Source organism: Lacerta agilis, chromosome 6, assembly GCF_009819535.1.
Source record: "Lacerta agilis isolate rLacAgi1 chromosome 6, rLacAgi1.pri, whole genome shotgun sequence".
In the NCBI taxonomy this organism is placed as follows: Eukaryota; Metazoa; Chordata; class Lepidosauria; order Squamata; family Lacertidae; genus Lacerta; species Lacerta agilis.
This window is the reverse complement of record NC_046317.1, coordinates 53,969,952-53,997,233: the sequence shown is the minus strand read 5'-3', so window position 1 is coordinate 53,997,233 and position 27,282 is coordinate 53,969,952. Positions and strand designations below refer to the sequence as shown.

The window sequence follows — 27,282 nt, the reverse complement described above, 5'->3', positions numbered from 1 at the left end:
AGGGAGAATCTCAACAGAGCACCTTTCCAATCATTGCATCTCCAGGTCATGAAAATCTTAATTGCTTATAGTTTTGCCTGTCATGCACCTGCCTTTAAAGGCACATAGCCACAGTCAGGAACAAAACTGGAAACCTTAATAATTGTTTGAAGAAACTAACAGCTGAGCTATGGATCATTCAGATGCTTCTAGCTGAACAAACTGAGTTATATTCAAGTGAAATTATTACCTAACATCACCATCACTTTTATGCTCCATAAGGTGGCTGGCAAACATGGCCCCCTCATTTTTTATCATTCCAATCTATGAGGTAGGCTAGATTGAGACTGGCTGGCCCAAGTGAGTTTCAGAGCTGAGTGGCGCTTTGAAACTGGGTCTCACCAGTCCTCTCTAAAATCCAGGGATGGGGAAACTCTAGTCCTCCAGATGTTGCTGGATCACAACTCCCATCGTTCCTGACCCCTGGCTATGCTAGCTGCAACTGATAGGAGCTGGAGTCCAACAACATCTAAAGGGCCACTGCTCTAACCACTACACCACACACAATTGGGACAATTCTTTACATCCCCGCTCACCAAAACACGCTGCCTTCAACCAGTGTGTGAATAAGTAGACATTAGACAGGTATAACGTCCCCCTCTCCATACTAGGGTGAAGCTGCTCCTGATGAATTGTTGCCTGCCATGCCCCTCTTTAGCTGCCAGATCTCTAAATATGTTTACCTGAACCTGAAAGTTCAGTGGAGCTTACTTCCAAGTAAACATGCTTTGAAAATTGCAGCCTGAAAGGCCCAGAGCCTCTGCCCTTTTCTCCCAGGGGACTTAATCACAGCAGCCTCGCCTGAGAGCCTTCCAGCACGAGACTCTTCCATAGGGAGCGGCGCGTTTACTTGATAGAGTCTCCAACGCTGGCTGCCTGCTCGTTGCTGTCAACAGAACCTGGGGCCCCACCTGGCACCTTACCTGGCGGGATGCTGATGCTGATTGCAGCAACAGCAGCAGCATCCTTGGAGGAGGCGCGCTCCTGCTCCCTCGCCCTGGCCGCTGCATCTCTCCCCGGCTCGAGCTGGCGAACGGCCCCCTCCTTGTGACATCACAATCTGGGCCGCGCCGGCTGTTCCACTCCGACCCCGGGGCGGTGGGCGGAGCTGGCGGGCGAGTGACTCATGGATTCCGAGCGGGGCCGGCTCCTCCCCGGCCAGCCCCTTCCCAGCCCCTCCACATGGGCTCCCTCGCCGGCCTCCTCCAGTCGCGGAGGGGGTGGAGTTGCTGGCGCAGGCTGCGCTCGCCTTCCTTCCGCTTTCCCAACTCGCCCGCCGCCGCCGCCGCGCACCTGAAGAGAGCCGCGCTGTGGCCGGGCTGCCTCCGGGGCATGGAGGAAGGAGTGGACGAGCACGAGCAAGAGGACGAGAAGCAGAAGCAGCCTCCGCCGCCTCCGCCGCGCGTCTCCACCAGCTACCGGGCCATCCAGCGTGTCGGCATTGCGGTGGATGAGACCAACGTCCTGCCGGGGGCTCTGCAGCTGATCCGAAAGCTGAGACCACAATGGGAGACCGAGCGAGTTAAGACCAAGGTACCGAACGCCAGAAGAGCACGGAGTTTTCTGGCCAAAGAAACAAAAGAAAGAAAGAAAACCCCAAAACACTCTCTCTCCTCGGGGTAGCTGGGGGTGTGACGCTTGGGATTGAAGGGGAGTCGTTCAGGAGGGGCGCCTGGGGCGGGAGGCTTGGCACAAAGGGCACTTCAGCCCCCAGCTTGAATTGGGAACATTCAACAGGTCGAGGCTGCTTGGGGGATGAGAACCATTCGGTAGTAGGATGGAGCCGGCATTGTTCTCCCTTATGGGCGACAAGATCATTTGATGGAGGTTAGCCCTTGCCAGAACCACCCCAATGCTACCTTATTATAGTCACCTCGCCCTTTTGGTGCATGGTTCTGGGTCAAGCAAGAATTAGAATCCTTGTCAATAGTTCGGAGTACCGAAGGAGGCACTTAATCCACATGGATCCCAAGGCTGCATCTAGACTCTGTCATTCTATCCTTCCTGGTTTCTAAACACAAGGTGGAGCTTCCCATGCCAGTCCCTTGCCCCTCAAAAAAATGCTCTGAGTGGTTATAATGAATTGGTCCCCAGGTGACACGCCCCATACTCAAGAGCATTGCTTTTTTGTTTTGAGTCTTGAATACCACTCAATAAGGGGCTCATGCAGGAGGCAGTGGGTGATCCAGGGCTTGGAGCAGAGGGATCTGGCAGTCACTGTGTCTTTCCGGGCCAAGGAATTTCTGACTCAGTTTTCACACCTGTAATTCAGAAATGAAATGAACTGCCCTGTTTCCTAGTTGTGGGGCATGACTCCATAGATGGAAAAGACAATCATACAGAGCCCCAGTGCATGGCCAGGTATGCACATTTAGCAAGCATGACAATATAGGCTTTGCATTACAATATAGGCTGAGATGAACTCAAATGGGATTCCTCCAAGAAGCATTTCCTCTCCTTCCAAATGAAACAAGATTCCAAGGAGCTGCCATGCTGCCTGGCCCTTTAACAGATTTGAGATTCCCCCAAACAGGAGAGTCTGTAGAGAATAAAATTCCTGAAGGAATTCCACTGGAGTTCACGCCAGCCTATATTGTAATGCAAACATTTAGCTTCCAAAAATATTCATAGGTAGTCATGCACTGGTTCTGTATTTTTTTCCAGGTGGAAAAAAATGTTTACCCTACCATTCCCTGTTTATGCTCTGTTGGTGCTCAGTTGCGCACTTTGAGGTGGCAGCCCACCCACCCTGTTTGCTAACTGGGGAACACAGAGTCCCTGGCCCATAGGATATAATGGTGCATGCTTGCGCCATGTCCACAAGTGCAACTTTGTTCAGGTGAGCCTAACGACTCCCATCACTTTCCCAGCTGGTTCCCTGAATAAAATTGGGATGCTGGACAATCTGCTCTGGTGAAGATGGGAGAACTGTGTTCAGTTCAATTGACACACCTGCTAAAGAGACAGGGCAATACCTCACTAACATCATGCTCTGGGTTATCTGGTGTGCTTTCATGAGGGCTTTGATCATCCCCCAGTCTCTTAAGCGAGGAGTTTACGTACTTCAAAGTGTGTTTGCACCTGTCTTTTCAAAAGAAAAGGAGTTTATTCCCATATTCCTGAAGTGTAGTTGAATGTCATGTTCGTACCCCAGCTTCAATGAGGCGCAGAGAAACTCTGTTCCTCTTTGCTTAGCCTTTCTCTTGAGAAGAAAATTAGCAGCTATTCAGCATTCCCTTGTGTCGCGTAAGGGAGGATCTTTCTGCCAAACTGTTTCTGCCCAAGGGTGAGGCAGAAGAGTGAGAGCCAGTGCCGCGTAGTGGTTAGAGTATTGTGTTTCCAGGACCTGGGAGACCAAAGTTCAAATCCCCACTTAGCCCTAAAGCTCACTGGGTTATCTTGTGCTAGTCACTGTCTCTCAGCTTAACCAACCTTTACAGGGTTGTTGTGAGGCTGAGCTCCTTGGAGGAAAAGTGGGGTATAAAGGCAATAAATAAAATAAGCAATATTCAGCACTTTGCTTTCTATCTTTCAAGTAGTGGCAGGCAAACCCACTTTGGAATTATGCCTAGCCAATTGAGGCATTTCCCAGCTCAGTTCCAGAAATGTAAAGATGTAAAGACCCCCCTCTCTCTCTTACACTCACTCACACACACACACACACACACACACTCAATCCATGAGTCCCTGAATTCTGCCCCACTAGCCCTTCCCTTTCAATCCATCTGGTGGCAATGGTAATCAGCTGCAAGTCTTGCTGAGAGGCCTCCATTTCCCAAGAAAATTGGGACATGGGCTGTTGTTACTGCATTCACCATGCCATGGGGCTGGGAGAGACACACCCTTTGTAATCCGAGCTGAAGAAGAATTGTGTGTGTTTGTGTGAATCATGCCCGCTTTGCAAATGACATGAGCATCTGAAGCTGAACAATTTCATAACCTGGACCAGGTCATTGCAAACTTCCAGGACGTCCCTGCTAACTTTCATGCATCTGGCTGGAAAGAGATCTTAACTGTCACTCTGGCTTCCTGCCTTAATATAATATCAAAAAAAATTGGGTCATGTGTTGTTGTTTTTGGTGTTCCACCTTTTTGACATAATTTTGCTAGTGGTTTCATGGCAGATTCTGACATGCAGTTGCTCTTCATTGCAGCCCCCATTCTATGGTTTGCATATGAACTTAATGGCTCAGTGTCAAGCCAGCTTTCTTCTTTTACTTTTCCCCTTCATTCCTCCCCTCCAACACACCTTTGCTTAATATCCAGCCTAATGGAAGAGTTCTGATTGGCTCAGAAGCTAGCATGCTATTTTGTTGGGCACATTTTGTGTCTCAATAAAGAGATATTTGATTTTTTCTCCCCCCAAAGGGGCAGTTTAACCCTTTGCCGTGCATACTAACCTTTTCCTTTGCTGAGGGCTTGTTTGGTTGCTTTCTGTTTGAGAAAAGCTTATATAAATATGACATAAAGAGGATTGGCAAATAGCACTCCAGGAGGCAACACCATCATCCATGCTGTGAAATGAGTGCTGAGGTTTCATCCCTGCTTTACTACACCACTGTTGAGGAGGCTGATTATACTACTACCAGTGTAGTATAGTGGTTAGGAGGCTGGACTAGGCCCACAGTTCAAATCTCCACCCAACCATAAAGTCCACCGGTGTAACCTTGAACCAGTCCCTATCTCTCAGCTTAGCCTACCTCTCAAGGTTGTTGTGAGGGAGGAAATGGAGCTAGGAGGAGCTGTGGATGCTGCCTTCTGCTCCTTGGAGGAGAAGCAGTATATAAATAAAGGAAGGAAATAAATACCAATTAAAAGAAAATCCACCAAGATGCAAATGGGTGCAGACATCCAGATTTACTATTACTGCCTCTGAGGCTCTGCGGGGCAGGCAGAGGAAGCACTGCAGCTGCAGCCCCAGCCACTTATGGCATCAGAAGGGGGGCGCAGGCAGATTGAGCCTGATCCCTATGCCAGCTCCAGGCTGGTACAGTGATCAGGCCCTGTGGTGGTTGGTGCAGGCTGTGAGAGCTTGGGATCAAACCAATCTTAGTTTGGCTAAGTCACACCCTGTCCATTTGGGGGGCCTTCTTCTAGTCTCCACTGGTAGGAATACCCACTGACAGGCTTTCTGGCTCTCTGCCCATTTGGCAGGTTGGCATCACTCTGTCAGCAGTAGTTGGAGGGAGGCCAGCTGAGCAGGCAGAAGCAGGGAGAGGGATGTTTCCTCTCAATCTAGACCCCCATACCAGCATAAGGGACAACAGTTGCATTGCCGCCTAATATTCAACCCCGTGTTGGTGAAAGAGCGCAATGAGCACCAATTCCATCCATGAAGGCAATCTGTGCAGGCCATTCCCTTCTCTGTGCACCCCTCAAAAAGGATAAGGTAACCTCAAACGTGTGTTTGGAGGCTTCCCACAAATGGAAAGGGTAACATGGGTTTGAAAGGAAGAGAGACAGATCTGTTATATTTGTGTGCATGCCCAATTTGGCCGGGTGCCTTCAGCAAGCAGATTCCCAGGAAGCGTGGGGAGTCAGTGACAGAAGGATCATTACAAATTTATAAATTGTCAAGTGTAATCAAACAGAAAAAGCTGTGTGAAAATGAATGGTAAAGGTCATCTGCAAGCAGCTGGGAAAGAATGAGGCTGCAAGCTCTCTGGGGCAGAGATTCCGTCTGTATGTTATAGGGCTGCCTAAGCGGTGCTCAGTTTATAGGGGAAGGGGCATAGGAGCCCAACCCACTTACCTTATGTGACAGTCCTCTTAGTGACTGTTTTGGAAAGCTACAAGGGAGCCTTACTTTGGCTAAAATTAGTGAATGGAGCTTGAGGATACTACCTGTATTTTCCTCCATAATTTGAGCTTTGTGCTTGACATACCTGTGATACATAGAACACCCAGATCCTGACATCCAAAGCAGTGCTAGGCAACTTGTTCCCTTAGCACAAGGATTTATGCTTGCACAATGGAACTTTCTCCCCTTTCCTCCCTCTTGATGTCCCCTAAATCTGTTCTGGGGTTGCTCCCAAACCCTCTGAGGCAGATTTGAGGAGGGCAGCAGGCACATGTAGGGGGAGGAGAGGGGAATTTCCATTGCACACGTGTAAATCTTGGTGCTGATGGAAAGAGTGCATTGTATGGTACCCATGATCTCTCCTCGTCACACTCAGGATATGTTGAAGAGACTGGAGGAGTGCCTCTGGTGCAAGCTGCTGCATAGTTATGGGATGCTGGGAAAGGGCTTTGCCCACCCCCTCATCTTGGGGAAAGCAGTGTGTAACCAGCCCTCTGCTTCTACTTACCTGCATCTCCGACTCACCACAGTTCTTGCTTCATCAAGCTTGGGAGGAGGCACAGGTTTGCAAAAGTCCTTCCCCTTTTTTGCCCTTCCGGCCATCGCTCATACCACTTCCGTGGGTGGTACAGCATGCTAGGCCCACTTCTCCAGATCTGGCCCAGTGCTATGGCACCAGCAAGGACCCTAAAGATACTGGACTTTGGGGGGGAAGGGTGCAGGTTACACAACAAAGTGGGTCCTATTTGCACAGGGTAATTGAGGATTAACCATTAAGCAGCTAAAATTCATGCCATGGAATGCAAGGAAAGTGTTGTGGGGATAAATGCCAGTAATCCTATTAAGGCCCACAGGAAATACCCTCCATAAGCTTTATAGCAAGAATAAAAAATTGAAAGCACAACCAAAGTTCATGTCATCAGCATGCAGATAACATAGAAATACAGTTGCAAAAATATGTGGATAGGTAGCTGCTTGAGGCATTCTTTTGGCAAGGAACTGCTCTCCCCTTCCTCCACCCTGATCTTTTTTAGATGGAAACTGCTACTGCTTCCCAATAATGATCAGACTTAAGGTCTTCCCAACTTAGCCCAGCTCCCTTCTCCTGGCTGAAGCCCTGCCTGTTTCTTAGCATCCTGGGATGTGGAGAAGACACAAGCAGCCTTTTCATATATTGTGTGTCTGAGGACTGACTGATCCCAGGCAGGTTATGAAAACAAGTCAAACCTTTATGAGCTTGGATCAAGGTAAACCCAGATCCCTGTGCACAGGCGGAGTTCACTAAGGCCAAAGCAGATGCATGTATAGATATGCTGAAGGTACTAAGGGTCTAATGCTGCCCAGTTAGAAATGACCTCATGAGCATGTACAAAGGAGCATAGAGTGCACACACAAGTCCAAGAGCTTGTTTTTTGAGCCTGGGAAAAGGGAGAATTCTATATGCTGAGGCAGGCAGCCAAGCGCCAGGGAGAAGGCAGAACAAAACCCTCTGTCCATCTGTGAGGAGCCCTCAAAGCAACGAGGGACGCGTCCTCATCAGAGACATCTCCATTGATCAGGCCCTCCCAACGCCACACATCTCACTGCTTGTTTATGTCTTTGGGCCCTAAGTTGTTCAGTCCCAAACTTGTTGCGCTAATTCAGGGGTGTTTCTCTGAATTGGGTAGGCATTTGCACTGCTGTCAAGTGTTCCACCGGTTAATCTGTTCTTTCATTTCAATTCAAAATGATCCTCAAGGTGGCATGCGATCAAAATAAATCAACTGCAATTACCCTTGGGCTCCTTCTACCCTCTTCGGCATAGCTCTTAAGTAGTAAACACATCCTTCCCAAGTGCCCCAGATCTTAAGTCGTATCAAGCTTTATTCTATTGCGGTCCCCTGAGTGTTGGAAGTTTATTTATCAAATGGATTTTTTGTGCCACTTGACTTAGAAATAATAATAATAAGAAGAAGAAGAAAGTCCAAAGCAGTTGTATGATCCTTTGTTTGGCTGCACTCCCTGGAAGATGACTGTGACCAGTCTTTACATTGTCCAGGGGCAGAGAGGGCATGGCCAGGTGGAGCACCTGTGCTCCAGGTGAGCTGCTGACCAATGGCTTTTGGTGCTTCAGGGAAATAAAATTCAGAGGTGGTCCAAACAAAAGCTTCTGTTGTTGTTAACTATTTTATTTATAATATCAGTATCAGTTCAAACCATAAAGCACACACACGCATGATTTACTCTCCACCCTCTCCTTCCCCCAGCTGCTGCCCTCCAAATGTTTTAGACTACAACTCCCATCATCCCTGACCAAGCTGACTGGGAACATCTGGAAGACACCAGGCTGCCTGCCCTACAGCGATGCTTTCCTCACAACTTAGGCACTTTTATTTTATTTTTACATTGCACAGCTTTGCCTTCCCACCATGATTTCATGGAGCTTGTATCCCAAGGGTTGTTTAAAATAATCCTTCATGACCACAATTCTGCTTTTGCAGAGATTTCCCTCATGCAGGTCAAACAGAGATGTCCACAGTCCCAGTTTGTACTTGCCGTGAGCTGTTAGGACAGTCTACTCAGCACTGGCACAATGCAGTGCCTGGGCAAGGGGGGGGGGAGGTGACTGGGCATATACAGAGTGGTTATGAAATCTGGCTTCTTTGTGGATCCACTTTTCTTTTCCTGGCACAGGAACTTAATCTGAAATACTGCTCAGATGCAGTGAGCCTTGGTGCCTTCTAAAACCAGGCTGGATTACAAGTCTTTTGAACCTATTTATCTTTTTTTTTTTAATTGGTCCACCGAGTTGTAATATTAGAATTAGACTCACGTCATCTTTGTTGTCATCAGAGGACAACTGTTCCTCACTGCAATATCCTAAAATCCATCTTTTCTTTCATCTGGTACTACGGCACTACTAAAGCGTGTGACATCAGCATCTCATTTCCACCCTTTTCGTATAGCAGCTCCTCTTCTGACTCTCATGCATACTAAAAAGGGTGTAAGATAGATTCCTTATTCCAAAGGGTCCACATCACAAATCTGCCTCTTACTGTGGCTCAGCCCTGCCAAACTGATTTCTCTCCCCCCCCCCCTTTGCATTTAGCTGTTTTTTATCTTCCTCTCTCCCATTTTATCCTCACGACAACCCTGTGAGGTTGGTACAGCAGGAAAAGAGGGGAGAGGGGAGAGACTGGCGTAAGGTTGCCCAGCTGAGTGGGGATTTGAACCTTGCTGTCCCTGGTCTTAATTCAAAACTCTTAATAACCATTATTGCACTGTGTTGGTTTCCGGCACACAACCTGAACAAGATGCTTGCCGATGAATAGTGTAAATGAGCTGTCCTGAGGCATATGTTGCCATGATTTCTAGATATGATCATCTTCCTGATACCATACCTATCCATACAGGTTTGCGATTTCACAAGATTTTTTTTTTTGCACTGCTGCATTTTATTTCATTTCATTTCATATGAAGGTTATTGGAGGTGAACTTGCTTAGAAAGTGAAATTTTAGGAAATATCTAATGAAACGACAGCATAGGAAATTGGTAATGGCTTCTTTTTGAATTTTATTCTATCTACCCAGAGCTTGAGGATCAAATGTACACAACTGTGGAAAGACAAGATATACAGGGAGAACTTTTGGGTGGTGGAACCAAGCAAAGTTGAAGAAGCGGCTGGTGTCGTGATGGTGGTGGCTCTGCTGGTGCAATTGCACTGCGCTGACCTCACCACTGCCCTGCTGCATTCCAGGCCCCATCCAAGTAAACAGCAGCAATGGCCATGTTTGGAAGGATGGGTCTGTTGTACCACATGCCCCACTTCTAAATAGATTATCAGTAGTAAAAAAAAAAAATTCAGAATCTGTGGCTCCGCGAACAGTTGCTAGATATCAATGACAGTAAAGTTGATGCAGGATCTAGTTGTCTCATGTATCACATTTTTTTCATATGTGAAGCTGAGAGCTACATATTCTTTCCATGTACTTTGGGCAAAGCAAACACAAGTGTCATTCCTCACAAAACATGGAGTCTGTACTTTATTCCTATTCCTAGAAAATAATAATACTTAATAAAAATAAGAACAATATTTGGCCTTGCGGTCTGCTAACAACAATACCTTGAAGATCCCGTGTCCCAGGGAAATTAGACTGGCCTCAACTAGAGCCAGGGTCTTTTCGCCCATGGCCCCGGCCTGGTGGAACACTCTCCCACAAGAGACCAGGGCCCTGTGAGATTTGACATATTTCCAGAGGGCCTGCAAGACAGAGCTGTTCCGCCAGGCCTTTGGGCAGGATGCAGTTTGACTCACTTTCCTTTGTATAAAACAAGCCCGAAGGAGGCCCCCAACAGGTCCTTGTATGATCAGTGGAAACAGGTGGTCCTGGCAATTATTAACCACTCTCAATTCCACCCTGATAATTGCCACCTGCCCGGATTTTAACTTGTCTGAATTCATTTTAAGATGTATTTTAATTAATTGATGTCTGTTTTTATGCTTATTGTGTTGTTTTTATGATGTTAGCCACTCTGAGCCTGGCCTCGGCCGGGGAGGGCGAGATACAAATAAATTATTATTATTATTATTATTATTATTATTATTATTATTATTATTATTATTTAGCATTATAGGCTGTTAACAGGTTTTCTTTTCATGATGGGTTGTTCGTTGTTCAGTCGTGTCCGACTCTTCGTGACCCCATGGACCAGAGCACGCCAGGCACGCCTATCCTTCACTGCCTCTCGCAGTTTGGCCAAACTCATGTTAGTAGCTTCGAGAACACTGTCCAACCATCTCATCCTCTGTCATCCCCTTCTCCTTGTGCCCTCCATCTTTCCCAACATCAGGGTCTTTTCTAGGGAGTCTTCTCTTCTCATGAGATGGCCAAAGTGATGGGTAGTATTCAACTAAATATTTGTTCTAGTGCATTTGTAATGTCAGGATTGGGTTCGTTTATTATTTTGTTAAGGATTACACTTGGTGCTGTAATGAAACGGACTCTGGGCCACCAAAAATTGCGTCATAATAAATTTGGTGAGTCTTTACGGTGCCACCCCTTTGTCGTTGTTGCTGCCATAGACCAACGCAGCTACCCCTCAGTCTAGACACTGCTACACCATGACCTAACCACTTCCTCTCTATCTATTCCTCACTCAGCTCTTCACTGAAGGCATCACCAACAAGCTCATGGCTTGCTTCACAGCTGAGAACATGGGGGATGCGGTCCTGGTGAGAGTCTATGGCAGGAAGACAGAGCTTATTGTGGACCGTGCTAATGAGCTGAGGAATTTCCAAGTGCTTCAAGACCACAGCTGTGCCCCTAGTCTCTATTGCACCTTCGAAAATGGCTATTGCTACGAGTTCATGCCAGGGAAGGCCTTGGGACCAGAACATATACGACAGCCAAATATATTCAGGTGTGTGTGTGGAATGGGAGGTGGGGGGTTGTGGACATACAAAGAGTTTTGTGACTGCTTTCCTCCTCCCAAGTTGTTCTGCTGCTGTAATGAGTCATGGTTTGGTTTAGCATATTATCCAAACCCAGTCTTGTGGCTTAGCTTTCCAACTATGAGCTTAAACCAGGGTTTATTCTAAGGTTTACAGCTTGTAGTTCGTCTAGGAGAACTAAACTACAAGCCTGGGTCACTGACCAGACTAGCTGTGGCCAATGGTGGATCTTTCTATTGAAAAAACACAAGATCTGGCAGTAGCCTTGACCAGAGAGAAATCGGTGACACATCATGAGTTTTGTGTCCTTTGGCTGACCTCACCGACAGAGGAGAGGACCAGGGGGGAAATAATAATTCTATGATGTAGTAGCATCCTGTTTTTTCTCACATAGCTGTCACAGTGTGGCTGTGTTAAACATCAATGAATGGTGGAAGGGAACTTACATATTCTGGCTGAGTTTCCTGGAGGTATAGTAAGCCAGAGCCAGCAGAGCAAGGAACTTCCCCTACTTGACACATTCAGCAAAGTATTGTATCCAGAAGGTGGTTGGACTTCTGTAGATTTAGAATTGACAGAAATCTAGGGAATTGCACACTTTGGGAACCAAGAATGATTCTCCCACTTTGCCTCCATTTAATAAGAAATGCAACGCCACTGGCAGGCAAAGAAGACTGAAGGCATCAGGGAAATTACTGTCAGTTTGAGCCATGTTAATGGCAATTTCACATGGTTTATAGACCACAAGAGGTATGACTTTTCACTGTACAGATCCCCTATAGGTAGGTAAGTGGTGTAATGTCTAATTGTATCATGGATTATCCAGTTTGACAGCGAACCAATAGCACAGAGCCTCAGTTGCCCACAATCTAGGCTTAGACGTAGCAGCATGTTTAAAAACAGAATAAGCAGTCAGTGGAATTCCTGTGATAGCTTAACCGGAGGAGAATTGTTATATGTGAAAGGCACCCTTTGTTCATTATTCCCTAGAAATGGAACTACAAACCTTACCCTAAACTTGAGCGATGCTCTTCTTTTGCAAAAAAAAAAAAAAAGTGAAAAGTGAAATCTTTGTTGTTGTGGGCCCTGTGCTACAGTGGGTTGGATCCAGGCTTATTCATGCTTAGAGTAGACCCATGGAAATCAATAGGAGTTGATAGTCACAACTAAATGAAGACCCATTGATTTCAATAGGTCTACTCTCAGCCAGCGGCCTAGCTAGCTGCTCAGGTGCCCGGTGCGGCACGTGTGTCCTGCAGCCGTGAGCGGAGCGAGCCGCCCATGGGGGTGGGGCGAACCAAGGCAGGGCACGCTGCATGGGGCCTCTTCTCAGCCTCCCTCTCAGCTGTAGGGCGGCTGAGGCGGTGGGCAGACACAAGCCTCACGCTACTCTGAAAAGCAACGTGGAGCTTGCAGGCAATCTGCCCACTGCCTCCCCCTAAGGAGAGACACGTGACTCAGGCATGCTGCAGGCCTTGTGGTATGGCGCCCAGTGCCCCCCGCCTCACATAGCAACCAGTGGCATAGGGAGGGGGTGCAGTGGGTGCGGGAATTATGTTTTTTTTAAAAAAGTGTTGTGAGCCTAATTTTATAAAATTTATTTTAAAAACACGTTGTTGATGTTGTTTAGTTGTGTCTGCCTCTTTGTGACCCCATGGACCAACTGGATCCAACTCAGTGTTCTGTTTCTGAGAAGTCACTAGACTAGCCTTTGCCAATTTGATGCTTTCCAAATGTTTTGCACCACAGCTCCCATCAGCCTCAGACAGTGGTCAGGGATGATATTTGTTTTCCAGCAACATCTGGAGGGCACAAGGTTTAGGAAGGCTGTGGTAGGCTATGTTCTGCCATCTTATATATATTGAAGGTGGGTTAAGGGGAGTAAATGATGTTTGAAGCTGCTCCAATTTACAGAGGATTCGGAAGAAACATTTTAGACTTCTAGCAGGGAAAACTGTGGAGCACTTTTAAAGTTAATATGCCAAATTACATGGTTGAATTCACACGCCAGACTGGATTTTAAGTGGGTGTTTGGCTGCATGTTTTTATCCAGGTTTTGCTGTTTTCTAGAGGCTGCCATAGCTTCCATTAAAAGCAGTGTGTGGCCACTGAACAACTCTACTTTTGTGATTTATTTTAGGCTAGTAGCCCATGAAATGGCTAAAATGCACAGGATTCACACCAATGGAAGCCTCCCAAAGCCTTGCCTGTGGCATAGACTGCACAAGTATTTTAACATTGTGAAAACAGAGTTTCCAAGAAAGGCATCTAATTCTGGGTAAGGAAATCAAGTGTTAATCTCTAATAAAGGCATTCATTATCCGGTAGCTTTGGCCTGCTATGTTGTAGTTATTTCAAGCATACGACACAATAACTGGAATAGAGGGAACTCACTGGAACTAATTTTAAGAACACAAACACAGAGCAGAGTGGCAAATTCATGAATGGATCCTAGACTTTGCCACTAAAACTTCACAGCCAAAAGGATGCAACTAATGTTTCTTGCATCTATAAACTATAAAGGGGGAGACAATTCTGCCTGGCTTCAAAAACTAAGCCTATTCAACACCCACTGTCAGGTTGGGTGTCAGGAACAGGTCAGCAATAACTCACAAGGTGTCAGTAGAGTTAACTCTACTCTCTTAAGTTGTTATCCCAAAGCTCTCTAAGTTGTTTCCTTCCTCTGGTCCTTCCTAAGCAATCTGAAACTCTGACACCTTTTCTGACTCTCCTCCGCCCTCTTCATACCTCTGCAGGCTCTGGGAGACCTATGGGGAGGGGAGCTGGTCACAGCAGCAGGAGGAGACCCTCCTGCATCTTCAGAAGCCTTTTCATCATTTGATTTGAGTCTAAGTAGCTAAACCACAGGTTTTCCAAATTTTGGGGGGTGTCATGGACTGGCTGGATGCAGAGGAGCGGTGTGAGGCATCAGCTTGGAAACCCCCAAGGGGAACCCCTAGGGAAGAAGGCTCAGAGCCAAGGGATTGGTGGTAGGATGACAATGAGTGCTCAAAGGGAGAAGAGGGAACTGACGGGGGGGGTGTTGGAAGTTGAAAAGGTAACAGGGTTTAGTGAGCAGGAAGAGAGCAGTCCAGAAGCAGAGTATTTCAGGCATGCAAACTTGTCCACCCTTGTGTCACAGTTTGAGGTCACTGTAGGCTTGCATTGAATTCTACGGATTGTCCTATTTGCAGTAACATGTACCATGATGAAACCAAGGTGAATCAAGAGCCCTAAATAGCTGCTTTCAGGCTGCACTAGCTTATAATCAAATCTCTTGAGTGTGTAAATAAATTCAAGAGTGAAGTAAAATAAAGGCAGTTGAGCTCATAAAATAATTTTCTGTTTCTACAAGGGGAACCTTTTTTGATTTCATGCAGAAGCTGCAGAGAGTCCCTTTGGAGATGATCTGATCCTTCAGACAGATTGTATGTTAGTAATATCAGCTTAAAGTTTCAGGACCGTATAACAATGTTTGTCCAAGTAAGGAAGGTCTACACTAGTAATACAACCTCATTTTGGTCTATTGGGGGTTTGAAGTTTTACAGCTAGTGATCACTGTCCCTGATAAAGGATTCAATTCTAGTAGATGCATTCATCATGCTGGCTGGGGCCAATGGGAGGTGAAGTCCAACAACATCTAGGCGACCACAAGTTCTCCATCTCTGTCCTAGGAAAATCTTTCTCCAGAATAAGGAAACCCTGTTTTACCAGCTTTAGAAAACTCATCCCTTGCACTAAGAAAGGTTTAGCATCTGCAAGTGGCTTCATTTTCTTTTCCTTCCTAAGTCTCCATCAGGAAGTGCACATTCCCAGCCTAGAGGTGTTAGAAGAAGAGATTCGGTGGATGAAAGAACATCTCTCCCAGCTTCGATCTCCAATAGTCTTTTGCCACAATGACCTTTTGAGCAAGAACATTATCTACAACAAGGCAGAAGGTTTGTTGCCTAAACAGCAGGTTACCGGGTGCGGGGGGGGGGGGTGTCACAACTAATTTAAACTCTCAAATAAAAAACACTTAAAACAAGCTGCAGTCACAGGAATTGAGTGGGTCCCCAAAACACATTTATTTGAGGTCCTAATACTGAGGGGGAAAAATCAAAATGCAAATGCCAGAGAAGCTCTCACGTTTATTTGAGGAGACACTGGGTCTAACAGTGTTAATCCTACTCACGCTGGACCTGTTGAAAATAATGGACATGACTGCCTTAAGTCCATTAATTCCAGTGATTCTACTCTGAGTAGAACTTATTTGGGTACAACCCACTCTGCCCAAAAGTCCTAACTATTTCTCTCATTGCTTTTTCAGGTCACGTCCGATTCATAGATTATGAATACACCGGTTACAACTATCAAGCATATGACATTGGGAATCATTTTAACGAATTTGCAGGTGAGTTAAACTCACCTTTGGTGCTGTCTCTGCCCCCGCTTCCCTCCCTACTTCCGTCTCCACTCACTTTCTCTTCTCATTCTTATTCTTCATGGAAGCAGAAAATAGCCATTCAGTTGCTTTTCCCCTGTCTTCAGAGGCATAAGCTGAAGCTTTTTAAAAAACTGATTTGCAAATAATCATATTATCACACACATTATCAAGCACTAGTAATTCAGTTTATGCATGAAAAGGAATTGCCTACCTGTGATCCAATAAATTTCCCTCCAGAAAACAAGAGAAAAATCTTACTGTTCCATAGGTCTGAAAGGTCTACGCCATCGAGGTGTTCTTTCCTTTCCCACTTGATCTGTTTTCTTACTAATTTCATAGTAACACGAACTACCTCTGCTCCTTTAAGGCCTAACACTTTTGTCTAATATATTAAGTTACTGGGACCCACTTATTTAAACTCCTTTCATAATCTTACAGAAGGGCCATCAAAGAAGTAAACCAAATCTACACCTTTATTCTTCCCGGGACAGTATAGGGAAGAATTCAGCGTCACGCTAAGCACATCACTCTGTCAGCGCAAGCATTTCTGTTCGCCTGATGCAAAGATCTGCCTTCTCCTTCCCCCTGCGTGCAATTCTGGAGTCCTCCCAATACACCCTGAGACCATTTGGGGGAGCCTGATGGGAGGAGGCAGAGAGAAATCCCCACTGTGCTATCAAAAAGTCCTTGTACGGGTTTTCACCGGTGGGGCTTGCTAACTGAATCCTGCAGGTTATTTGGGTAGGCTGGCCGCTCCCTATACTTTGCTAGTTTTATCCTGGATCAAACAGTAATGCCAACGTCTCCTTCCCGCAAAGGGTGCAGCTGGTGCCACATGGCCAGCCAGCACTCACCTTGCCATCCCTATGCACTAGTAACGGCACAGGGGACCCTTCAGTCTGCATCACCACTTTGCAGCCACACCAGCTGTTTCCTCTCCACCACATCTCTTCACAAGTTGCTGCTGTGACGGTGCAACGGCACTTCCCCCCCCCTGGCACCGTTGGGCCCGCCCTCACTTAAATATAGTGCATCCACCTCACAGAACACCAATTACCCGAATTCCTACAAACTACCCCAGATTATCTTGTAGGGGACTTGTGTGAGGGAAAACTTAATAATTTGGAGTCTCAGGCAGGATTTGATCAAATAAACAAGAAAGATTTTATTAAACATTGGAAGTTTATGACACAAAGTGGGTAAAACATAGGATACTTCAGATTCTAATGTTATTCCACTCCCGTTCTTTCTCAGTTGTTGCACAGCTGTTGCCGCTTAATACTTTGGTTCTTAAACAAGGTGGTATTTTCTGTCAGTTACACACCCCTTTGACAACCCTACTCCTAAGGTACTCTAGGTAACAGACCCAAGGAATCACCACACCCCTCTTAACTGGTTTGGGAGTCTTCTCAATGTAGAAGAATCTCTCCCCTCCTGACTGGAATGAGTCCTAAGCAGCCTGTATTCTCACAGCTTCTACTTCTCCTGGCTCAGCCTCAGCCTCCTGGTTAATTCCTGGCCTATTACTCTTACAGGACACCACACACCGTCCTTCACACTAAGCTCAGAGACTCCTTTCTCTAGCTTGTGATATATTCCTCAGAGCAGATGTTTCTACCCAGAACCAACTCTCTCTCCTCTATCTCCCAACCTCTATCCCAACCTATAAACTGTCTCTCAAAATCCTCTCCTTTTCAGCCCCCTCTCCTGGAACCCCAGCCAATCAGAGGCTGCCATTCGTTAACTGGTTGCTGGCAGGGAAAAAGAAAACACTTGGGGACCCAACCTGCCAAGCAAAAACAAACTTTTCCATCACAGCTGCCTCCGCCATCTTTCTTTCTGGAAGTCCAGTCTTGAATAGTACTGATGCACTCTTGTATTACGCAGACGATCTTTGTGCTAGAAAGTTTGCATCTTCCGTTTTTAAAATGGCAAACTTCTCGCAAACAAGACTAGCCGTACTAACGTATGGCAAAATTAGTACTTTTGCAGTCGTTTTGGATTGTTAAAAGATTATTTCCACACACACACACCCCCACCCCGTAATTCTGATTCAAAGGATGGATTAGAAGCAAGCTCCTTTGGAAGGACCTGCATGTAATTATCCAGGTCTATATTAATTCTCTGCTAACTGAGCTGTTATGTAAGACAGGAAATCATTGTGTGGCTAATTACATCTGCTCTCATCTCAGCTTGCATTCTGTTTCCACGAGGATCATAAAAGCCAAGCAGGGTCAAACTGGAAGAGTTTTGGAAGGGGACAGCAAGAATCAGAGGCAATAATAATATGCGGCTGTTATTTTGAAGTTGTTGTTTTTAACTGCTGTTTAAAATTGTGGAATTGGAAGCTTGTATTTTGTTGATGCGCTGTAGCCCACTGTGCGGAGGGTATTGGCTGTCTACAAATACAGTAAATCAGTGTTTCCCAAATTTTATCCCACAATGAACCACTGGAAAATTGCTGAGGGTCTAGGTGGCCCAATTAATTATTTTTCTGCCTGTTATAGCAGTTGTAATGAGCTGTGCTAGACACTCTGTGATTTTACAATTGTATGTTTATTGCTTCTTTTATTTCTTATACAGTCATACCTTGGTTTTAAGTCGAACGGACTTCTGGAACTGATTCCGTTCGACTTCCAAGGTACGACTGTATTTTTTATTGTACTACAATTTGAACTCAATGGGGGGGAATATCAGTAATAAGGCAATAGTTGTGCCATTTTCTGTTTTCAACCACAAAGACAGGAGAGTCAGTGCAGCTTAGTGGTTAGAGTGTCAGACTAGGGTTCAAATTCCCCACTCAGCCATGAAGCTCACTGAGTGATCTAGGGCCAGTCATTGCCTCTCAGCCTAACCTACCTCACAGGATTGTTGTGGGGATAAAATGAGGAAGAGAACCATGTGCACTACCTTGAGCTCCTTAGAGAAAAAGGTGAGGTACAAATATTAATTTGATAGGAATGATGAGCACCAACTGAATGAAGGTAGTAGACCACAATTTGGGAACCCCTGCTTTACATAGCATAAAAAATCAATGAGGTTTCATTGACGGCATTTCTCCAAAACTAAACAGATGTGAGCCAGATTGAAATACTCACTTAATACTCACTGTTTGTACCAAGCATAGGGGAGAAAAGAATAATAATAATAAATAATAATAAATTTATTATTTCTTCCCCAGCCACTCTGGGCAGCTTCCAACAAAAGATTAAAAATACATTAAAACATCAGTCAGTAAAAACTTCCCTAAACAGGGCTGCCTTCAGATGTCTTCTAAATATTATATACAGTGGTGCCTCGCTAGACAAAAATAATTCGTTCTGCAAGTGTCTTCGTCTAGCGATTTTTTCGTCTAGTGAAGCACCAATGCAAGTAGCAGTTTTTGCGCGACGAAAAAAAATTTTTTTTCGTCTTGCGAGGCAGCCCCATTGACAATTTCGTCTTGTGGGGCAGCCTTCCGCTAGCGAATGCCTTTCGTCTAGCAAGTTTTTCGTCTAGCGAGGCATTCGTCTAGCGGGGCACCACTGTAGTTGTTTATTTGTTTGACATCTGATGGAAGGGCGTTCCACAGGGCGGGTGCCACTACCGAGAAGGCCCTCTGCCTGGTTCCCTGTAACTTCACTTCTCGCAGTGAGGGAACCGGCAGAAGGCCTCAGTGTCCGGAGGTGGAGACGCTCCTTCAGGTATACTGGGCTGCACCATTTGGGGCTTTAAAGGTCAACACCAGCACCAAAATCTTGAGGGAAATGAGAGCACAAGGACCAACCACTTCTGCCAAGACATAACACAGCCACAGGGAGAGTTAGTATTTCCTTCTCCAAACATGTTTGTTTCTTCCATTTTAACCTTAACACCTGCAGCTTTTAAAAAAGCAGTTCAGCTTGGAACTACGCAAGCCAGTTCAACTGCAAGGTAACCCAGCGGTGCAGACAACTCTTAGCATCCCTCAAAAGTGTCCCAGTGACCTCACTGTGCTTGCCATCATTGTGCTTGAGGCTTAGCTTTCAGCCATCCTGAACCCACTGAGCTGCCCATGCTGTCCCATGTCATGTTCTGTCAATTGCCTTCTCCTGCTCCAGGACTGAATGAGGTGGACTACAGCCTGTACCCCTCCAAAGAGATCCAGCTGCAGTGGTTGAGGCACTACCTGCAGGCCTACAAAAAACTAGGCCAGGAGGACCTGGGGGGAGGAAGCAAAAGCAGAGGAGAGAGTGGAGCTGTGTCCGAAGAAGAGCTGGAGAGCCTCTATGTGCAAGTGAACCAGTTTGCTTTAGTGAGTATGTGCATCACGAAGAAAGGGCAAGGAAAGAGGGAGAGAATATAGCAGACACTGGACACTGATAGCACACAGTTCACATAACTCTGAGGGCCACTTTTACATTTTGTCAACTCAAGAGGGCCGCATCACTCCCTGTTAATTGTTCACCTCTCCCTTTTCACAATTTTTTCTCTCTGCAGTCTTTTTCATCTTCTTGTACCACCAAAGGTCTGTTTCCTCCACAATGAATTATTCCATTTAAACACCTGCTGGTTTTTTCCCCATCAGGCAATTAAGACTACATCTTTCCACAATGGTTAACTGCTGTCTCTCTTAAACTTTTTGTATGGTTTTAATTGTATGGTTTTATGTGCCGTTGTTGCCAAATTGCTCCAATATTTTTAATGACAAGTGGAATTTTTTGAAAAACTGTTGAAAAATCGCTCTAGTGTTTGCAGAAGATGATTGTGCTGGAGATGTCAAAGGCACAAGTCAATATGTGCATTTTGCAGCTGGCTTTTTCCTGGTTCAAACATTACACTTGCAGAGTCTTAGAATAATTGAATTGTAGAGTTGGAAGGAATATGCAGCTGTCCCATATGGGGATCAAACCTGCAATCTTTGCGTTATCAGTACCACACTCTAACCAACTGAGCTATCCATGCTAGGTCAGTTTTCATAGCTTGGCCCAAGACAAGCACATGTACTTCTACTGAATGCAGTGAGTGGATTTTCACATCACCTTCACAGCTTTTAAATTTGTATGTTTGTCTTCACTCACACTTTCACTCACTCTCCCTTAGGCAATCCCAAATATGTGTCCTTGATATTTCTATTTTTTCACAGGCCTCCCATTTCCTGTGGGCTTGCTGGGGCCTGATTCAAGCCCAGTTCTCTACTATAGACTTTAATTTTGCCAGGTGAGTGTGATTTATCTGCATTGGCAAAAGAAATTTAAGGGAGATAAGAGGTACGCTTGTGGGTGTCGTTTCTCCCTGGGGCAAGGATGATTCTGAAGCAAGATACCATTTTAAAATTGGTGGTTTTGTGCCACAGGAGTTGCCAGTGACAACCTGTCCTCCATTTTGATTTGATATTGGCATAAGTTCTTGAGTGACCCAAGGTCACCACGTGATCTTCGTGGCTGAGTGGAGTCAAATTGCATCTCCCCCACACCAAGAGACCCAGTGTGGTGTAGTGGTTAAGAGCGGTAGACTGGTGAACCTGGTTCGATTCCCTGCTCCTCCACATGCAGCTGCTGGGTGACCTTGGGCTAGTCACACTTCTCTGAAGTCTCTCAGCCTCACTCACCTCACAGAGTTAGACACTTTGTTAGACACTTTGAGACTCCTTCGGGTAGTGATAAAGTGGGATATCAAATCCAAACTCTTCTTCCCAGTCTGGCACATTCCCTATAGCACAGTCACTGTAACATACAAAGCACCTAAAATAACCATACCTTGAGCTAGATCCATATATTAGGGTGTGAATAGAGATGTAAGGGGTGAATGGTGGGGGGAGGACCAAGTGGTGTGGGTGGGTGTGAGAGAAAATGTAAAGGCATGGTTCTATGAGCACCCGCAAGTAACAATCATTAGGCTAGAGTGGATTCATATAACTAGAACTTCTTTAACTAGTCTCTGTCTCTTCCCCTTCTCTACAGGTATGCAGACATAAGATTTAAACAGTACTTTAAAGCAAAACCTGCAGTGACATCCTTCAAAATGTCCAAGTGAGGTTAAGGCCCCAAAGAGTCTTCTGGTCCTCAAGATCCCATACTTATTTTCTCTGGGTGTAGAGCACCTGCCCCCCCCACCCGTCGTCCTCCTTTTGCAGTTGCTTCAACGCTGAGTGGTCAGACATCATGAAACGGGGGATGGAAGAGGAAAGCACACCTTTTTTGAAGCCAAAAATTAAACCAAGCCCCTGGAACATGGCTGTGCCATCCATGGATTATCTGCCACGTGTTGCTTTCAGAAGGTGATGTTAGGACATGGCTGCTGGCAAGAGATTGCATTCACAGAGTCTGGGGGGGATTAAGGAATGCTTCAAGGGCTTCTGGGCTTAAAGAGTGGGTGGAAGGGGTTGGCTTAGAGACTTGCATAGCCTTGAAGGTCTGTACTGGATGGAATCCCCTTTGTTCCTTGGCTGGGGGGAATGGCTAGGCAAAGGGTTTTTAACAGTGCAGTCCTGTGCATGTCTGCTCAGAAGTTAAGCCCCAATGGAACTTGCTGCCAGGTGAGTTTGTCTAGGATTGCACTCCAGCAAACCACGGCATTCTATTATTTTGATCTTGGGCTAAAGTTTGAAGAGAGGGGTGGTAACATCTCTATACTTCACTGATAGGAATAGCTTGAGTTCCTCTCAGACCTCCCACCCCTCAATTTCTTTCAAGAGATTGAGATGGGAGAGTTTGGAAGATCCCTTGCAATGCCCTGCAATGATCTCTTTAAAGATATTTAGACAGCAGGAAAAGCCCCAGACCGTACAACGTTTAATGCAGCAGCTGCCTAATACATCAGCTGGCAAATGGGTTGTCTACATTGCAAGTCTTACTATAGGTTACTGGAGATAAAGCATCCGTCAGGTTGGGTATGCATGTACAATTTAAGCTACACTGCTTCAAAAAGGCCCAGTGTGCATCAGCATGGTGGGAGGAAACACAGTAATTTTGGCAAAAAAGAAAAACCATGGATATACCACAATTGTACATGTTGGGGGGTGGGACAAGTCCCCCAGTCCTTTGCCTCCCTCCCACTGCTGTGTCAGTTCTGTGTGACTTCACCCTTGAGCAGAACTTTGTGCCATTCAGTATGTATAGAATGTGAAACGACATGTTCCTTCTCCATAAGATTAGATCACAAAAGCAGGCAAATGAAATTGATGCCAGTCTAGCAGAGAAGACAATTGCACTAGTCAAGTCTAATGATGGACCTTTTGACCCCCAAAGCTGCCTGAGGAATACACACTACACTAAACAATTGAGGCTGCAATCCTAAACCCCATTTGCCTGGGAATATGTTCCTTTGAATTCAACAGGACTGACTTCTGTGCAGACATGGTGCTGTTAATGGCCCAAAGAAAAGACAGACTGACTCAGTGGCAGTGCCAGTTCAGCGGTAGGGCAACACGTAGATTAGACAAGCCCAAGAGATGCTCAAATGCTCTTCCTGGCCTCCTCTACCACCCCTTTAGCATCCTGTCTTACTTTATATGTCAGTATACCTTATTGTCCCTGGAACCAACTTGAAACATTCCTTATGAACTGTGATCAGCTCACATGGTGCTGTGCTTCACAAGCCGGCCTCTTGGGTTCCTTTGACAAGAGGACCAAACCGACGTACACACCTCCTACTGGTTCTCCAGTCAGAATGGGAACATGGCTCCGGCTTTGCCCCAAGGATGGAGAAATATGGATGGGAGAGGCAGAGTGAGAATCAGGAATCTATCAGACATGAAGCTGACTGTATGCCACCCCCTGTCCCTTGGGATATTATTTTGCTTAGTGAACCATTAATAGAATCAGGAACAACAGATCCCTCACTTCCTGATGATGTCCTCACTGCTTAGTTAGGTACTTTCATATCCACAGGGATCAGATTTTTACTGAATATGTATTTTGACAGAACCAACCAGCCTCCTGCAGTCTTTTAATTGCTGTGCTGTTTTAATTAACTTCCTCACCTACAGGCTATTGCTCCTAGGATTCAGTTTCCTGTGGTTTCTCTGCACTGGTATAGTTAAGGCAGAACCGATTTCAAGAGAGGTCATTAAGTGCCCTGTAGATGCTACTCTCCCAAAGTAGGGGGCAGTCCCAATTTGTCACAAAAGCAGAACTATGGGGAACAGGATAGGGACTGAAGCCTACTGAGTTTTGGTCTAGGACTGGCCACTGGTGAGAACCCAAAGCTTTCCAAATCAGTCCTTAGTGCAAAGCAGGGGTGGAGAACCAGTGATCTTCCAGATGTTTGGACTACAACTCACTGGCTATGCAGCCTGGGGCTGATGTGAATTGGGAGTTCAGCAACATCTGGAAGACCACAGGTTCCCCAAGGAAAGAGGATTGAAATTTCACTGAGGCTTCCCAGAATACCCTGTGCAGAGTTTCTCATTTAGGAATGTGGGTTTTAATGTTCTTGATCTTTTAAAGAAGGTCAACCATATGGGAATTTGTATATGAGAGACTGCAATGCAACAGGTGAAGAAGACAGTTCCAGGATCTTTCCTGCGATCAGATCCATGAGCAACAAATATAGCAATCTTGTTGATAGGCAAGATTCATGGGTTTCCACTTGCTGTGTTCTGCTGTCTTCATACCTGTTGTCCCAAGAATGACTTCAGTGGAAACACTGAAGGTGGGAGAAATCATGAATGAATGGAACGGTGATGCAAGCTGGCCCTTCCATATGCACCCTGTTAGGCACAAACTATACTTTAACAAGCAGGAAGCAGTGCCTTCCCAAGCTGCTCTGTCTCCAACACCAACCCCCTGGTCAGCAGCACAGCTGTGCTGCTGAAATGTGAATGTAGAAGTGATTTCTAACAACTCGGTTGCTTGGTGCACTTTAGGAAATGAGACCTTCACAAAATCAAGTTCTATGTGATTTCTATCCTACACCAGAGAGAGAGAAAGGATCAATTGGAGACTGCTGTCTCAACAAGGAGACACCATAAGCTGCATCCTGGCCACAGGCCATAGATTTCCCCTCTCTTTTTCTAATCCCTTCCCTTATTCTAGAATATTTCAACATATTGAGGTGATTTCTAGCTGTCATACATATTTCCATGTGTCCATCTCAGTGTTTGGTCCACTAGATCACAGTGTGCAGAAGTTCTTTTTGGAGTAAATGCGATGCCACTGCAGTGTGGGAGCTTCAGGCACAGTCTAGACTGCATAAAAACAGGATCCACTCCTCTTGAGAAATGCACACTTGCTGCGCTTTCGTCCACATGCACCAATTTTCCCTCGAGGGTCAAGTCCCCTCTCCCCACAAGAGTTTTGCAGCTTAAAACAAACAAGCTGGAATTAAACAATATTGGTTGTGTTTGTATAAGCAATGCTCTAAACACAGGTAGCCCACTAGAAGCATAAAGGAGGAACCAAATTGGTGGGGGGAAGCCCAGGATTAAAGATACATGCCCTTTGGAAAGTGAAGGCAGGCACTGGGTCCATCCCACAGGGGAAAAGAAAACCCAATACTTTTTGTACATCTGTCCGAACCCTCATAGAACCAGAAGCCAAACCACTTGTTCCAGAATGAAGGATTCTGAGTAGCCTTTACAAACATGAAAATGGATTTTTATTATTCCATATCATAAAATACACACTACACGTACTAAGCATGCACTTCCAATATTCTGCTTATAGACCCAATGCCAACTGAAAGCTAGTGAGCACTCGCTTCTAACTAGAATTTTGCCTACGAGCAAGCAGAATTTTTGAGTGCCTTCTTAATGTGTCTGCAGTGTGTATTTCATCATATAGAATATTAATAATTTATTTTTGTAAGCTCGCTATTGAGTATCTTACCTTAACTCTTGTCTTTTTGTATGCTACCAAGGAGATTGAAATATTCTGTTTTTGACTATTGTGCCACATGACAGCTTTGGAAAACCCTGGAAAAATTACTGTTTGCAGCCCAAGTAGGCTTCTGGACACAAAACAAGTGTACAATGAACTGTTGATGCTTATGTGTTGTACTGTGTACTCAAGGAGCAGGTTTCCCTGTGTTGTTGTGTAGTGTAGAAAGTAGTCCTCAAAATATGACCCTTTTAAAGCTCTTGAGGGGCTCCAAAGCTTGCACTAGCTTGACTTGGTTGGGCAAAAGCAGGTCATGCCAACAAAGGTGTGCCCTGTTAAAATGTGTAAGCTTTCCCAGTCCAGTACAAAGCCACCAATCAATGAATGAGGAAAGATAGTTTACCAAGAATTGGAACTGCATCTCTTAACTCAGGGATAGTTAACACGATGCCTTCATGTTGTTTGATTTCAGCTCCTATTGACAGTATTGGCAGGGGCTGATGGTCTGCAACATCTGGGTGCCACATTGGCTATCCCTACTTTAATTGGTTACTGATGCTTCTCAATCTCAATGCAACCATGTTATATGCTTTCCCTCAAGTTGCAGGTGTGGACAGAACTTTCTGAGTTGTGACCCAACCACTTTCCTCATCAGTAGTGACCATGCATTCAGCTCTATGTATATAAAACTGCAAGATTTCTCTGCATTGTGGTAGTTGCTGACACTATCAAATCGATTGTGTGTTATTTACAGGAGCAAATGGAATCAGTGATGTTTGTTCCCTAAATGAAGGGAAGAAAGGAACCCTTTTAACACCAACTGTGTCTCTCTTTATCTATAAAGCCAATGTGATAAAATTAAAACGAGTCAAAATGCTCTCCTCCCCCTTGAGCAATCTAATATTCATGGCTGTCGTGCAGTTCATTGCAAGGTTGACTTTATTATTAGATTGCTGGTATTTTATGCATTCAGAAAACAATTTGTTCAGACATGCTTCTCTGATAGGAAGTATATATTAACTACAGCAGAAACATGTGCCTCTCTTTATATTTTTTCCAGCAAAAAAAGAGAGATAATTAAGACCCTGGGTATGTATCACATTGAAAGGCAACTAATGAATTCCAAGAAGTGTTATGCAGTTCCTTCAGCTGGGCTAGGTACTGGAGAAAACAGGACACACAAGTGTGCCCCACAGCAAGTACCAAATTGTGTGGCCAGCCACTCCATGCTGTTTGTGTTTTCAGAAAGTAGAATGTTTCCCTCTTGCCCTTAATAGGCCGGTTTTGGGTGAGAGGGGAGGAGGGAACTGCCACCAACCCAATCTCTGAATGACAGGCCAACATGGCTGGATGTCTCACCAAGGCAGACCGTATGAATTCTGTCTACCACTTTTGTCCTCTGACAGGCTCAAAATATCGTTCACCTGCCCAAGGTCATTTCCATCAGCAAACTATCCTTCAGATCAGCCAGCAAATAATTCCATCACATCAACGCTGCATAGCATATTTGTACTCCACGGTAGACAAGACATTCTCATAACGAACTATGCACTAACGATTCAGGAGAACAAAGCCAACTCTCTCTGGCAGGTTAGAATTCGAATCATGGCCAATAAATCCACATACATTTGAGCTGTTGAGCCTTAAGGCTTGCTTGGCGGTTGGTGATGTTTGGCTGGCGAGGCAGCGGCAAAGGAAAAGCTGCTTCTGGCCTTTGCTGTTGCAAAGAAAAGATGGAACGTTTTGCTAGATGTGCACCTCCTCTCCGGTGACATGGGGCAGATAAAATATGACCTGGGAATGCTG

At 45.5% G+C, this 27,282-nt stretch overlaps 1 protein-coding gene across 3 annotated transcripts; it reads left to right on the top strand.

The window, feature by feature from the left end:
• The first annotated feature begins 1,073 nt into the window (after window positions 1–1,073).
• On the top strand, window positions 1,074–26,379 carry ETNK2 (ethanolamine kinase 2). Of its 3 annotated transcripts, none has more exons than XM_033152739.1 (8): window positions 1,074–1,572; window positions 10,981–11,240; window positions 13,412–13,549; window positions 15,061–15,209; window positions 15,581–15,664; window positions 19,777–19,970; window positions 20,802–20,875; window positions 26,231–26,379. In XM_033152739.1, the coding sequence occupies exons 1-8, from the start codon at window positions 1,222–1,224 to the stop codon at window positions 26,247–26,249; spliced, it is 1,269 nt and encodes a 422-aa protein (XP_033008630.1). In that variant the 5' UTR covers window positions 1,074–1,221; the 3' UTR covers window positions 26,250–26,379. The 3 variants fall into 3 exon arrangements, with proteins under 3 accessions (XP_033008630.1, XP_033008632.1, XP_033008631.1); XM_033152741.1 differs by lacking the exon at window positions 26,231–26,379 and adding an exon at window positions 21,619–21,935; XM_033152740.1 differs by lacking the exons at window positions 13,412–13,549; window positions 26,231–26,379 and adding an exon at window positions 21,619–21,935.
• The last annotated feature ends 903 nt before the right edge of the window (window positions 26,380–27,282 follow it).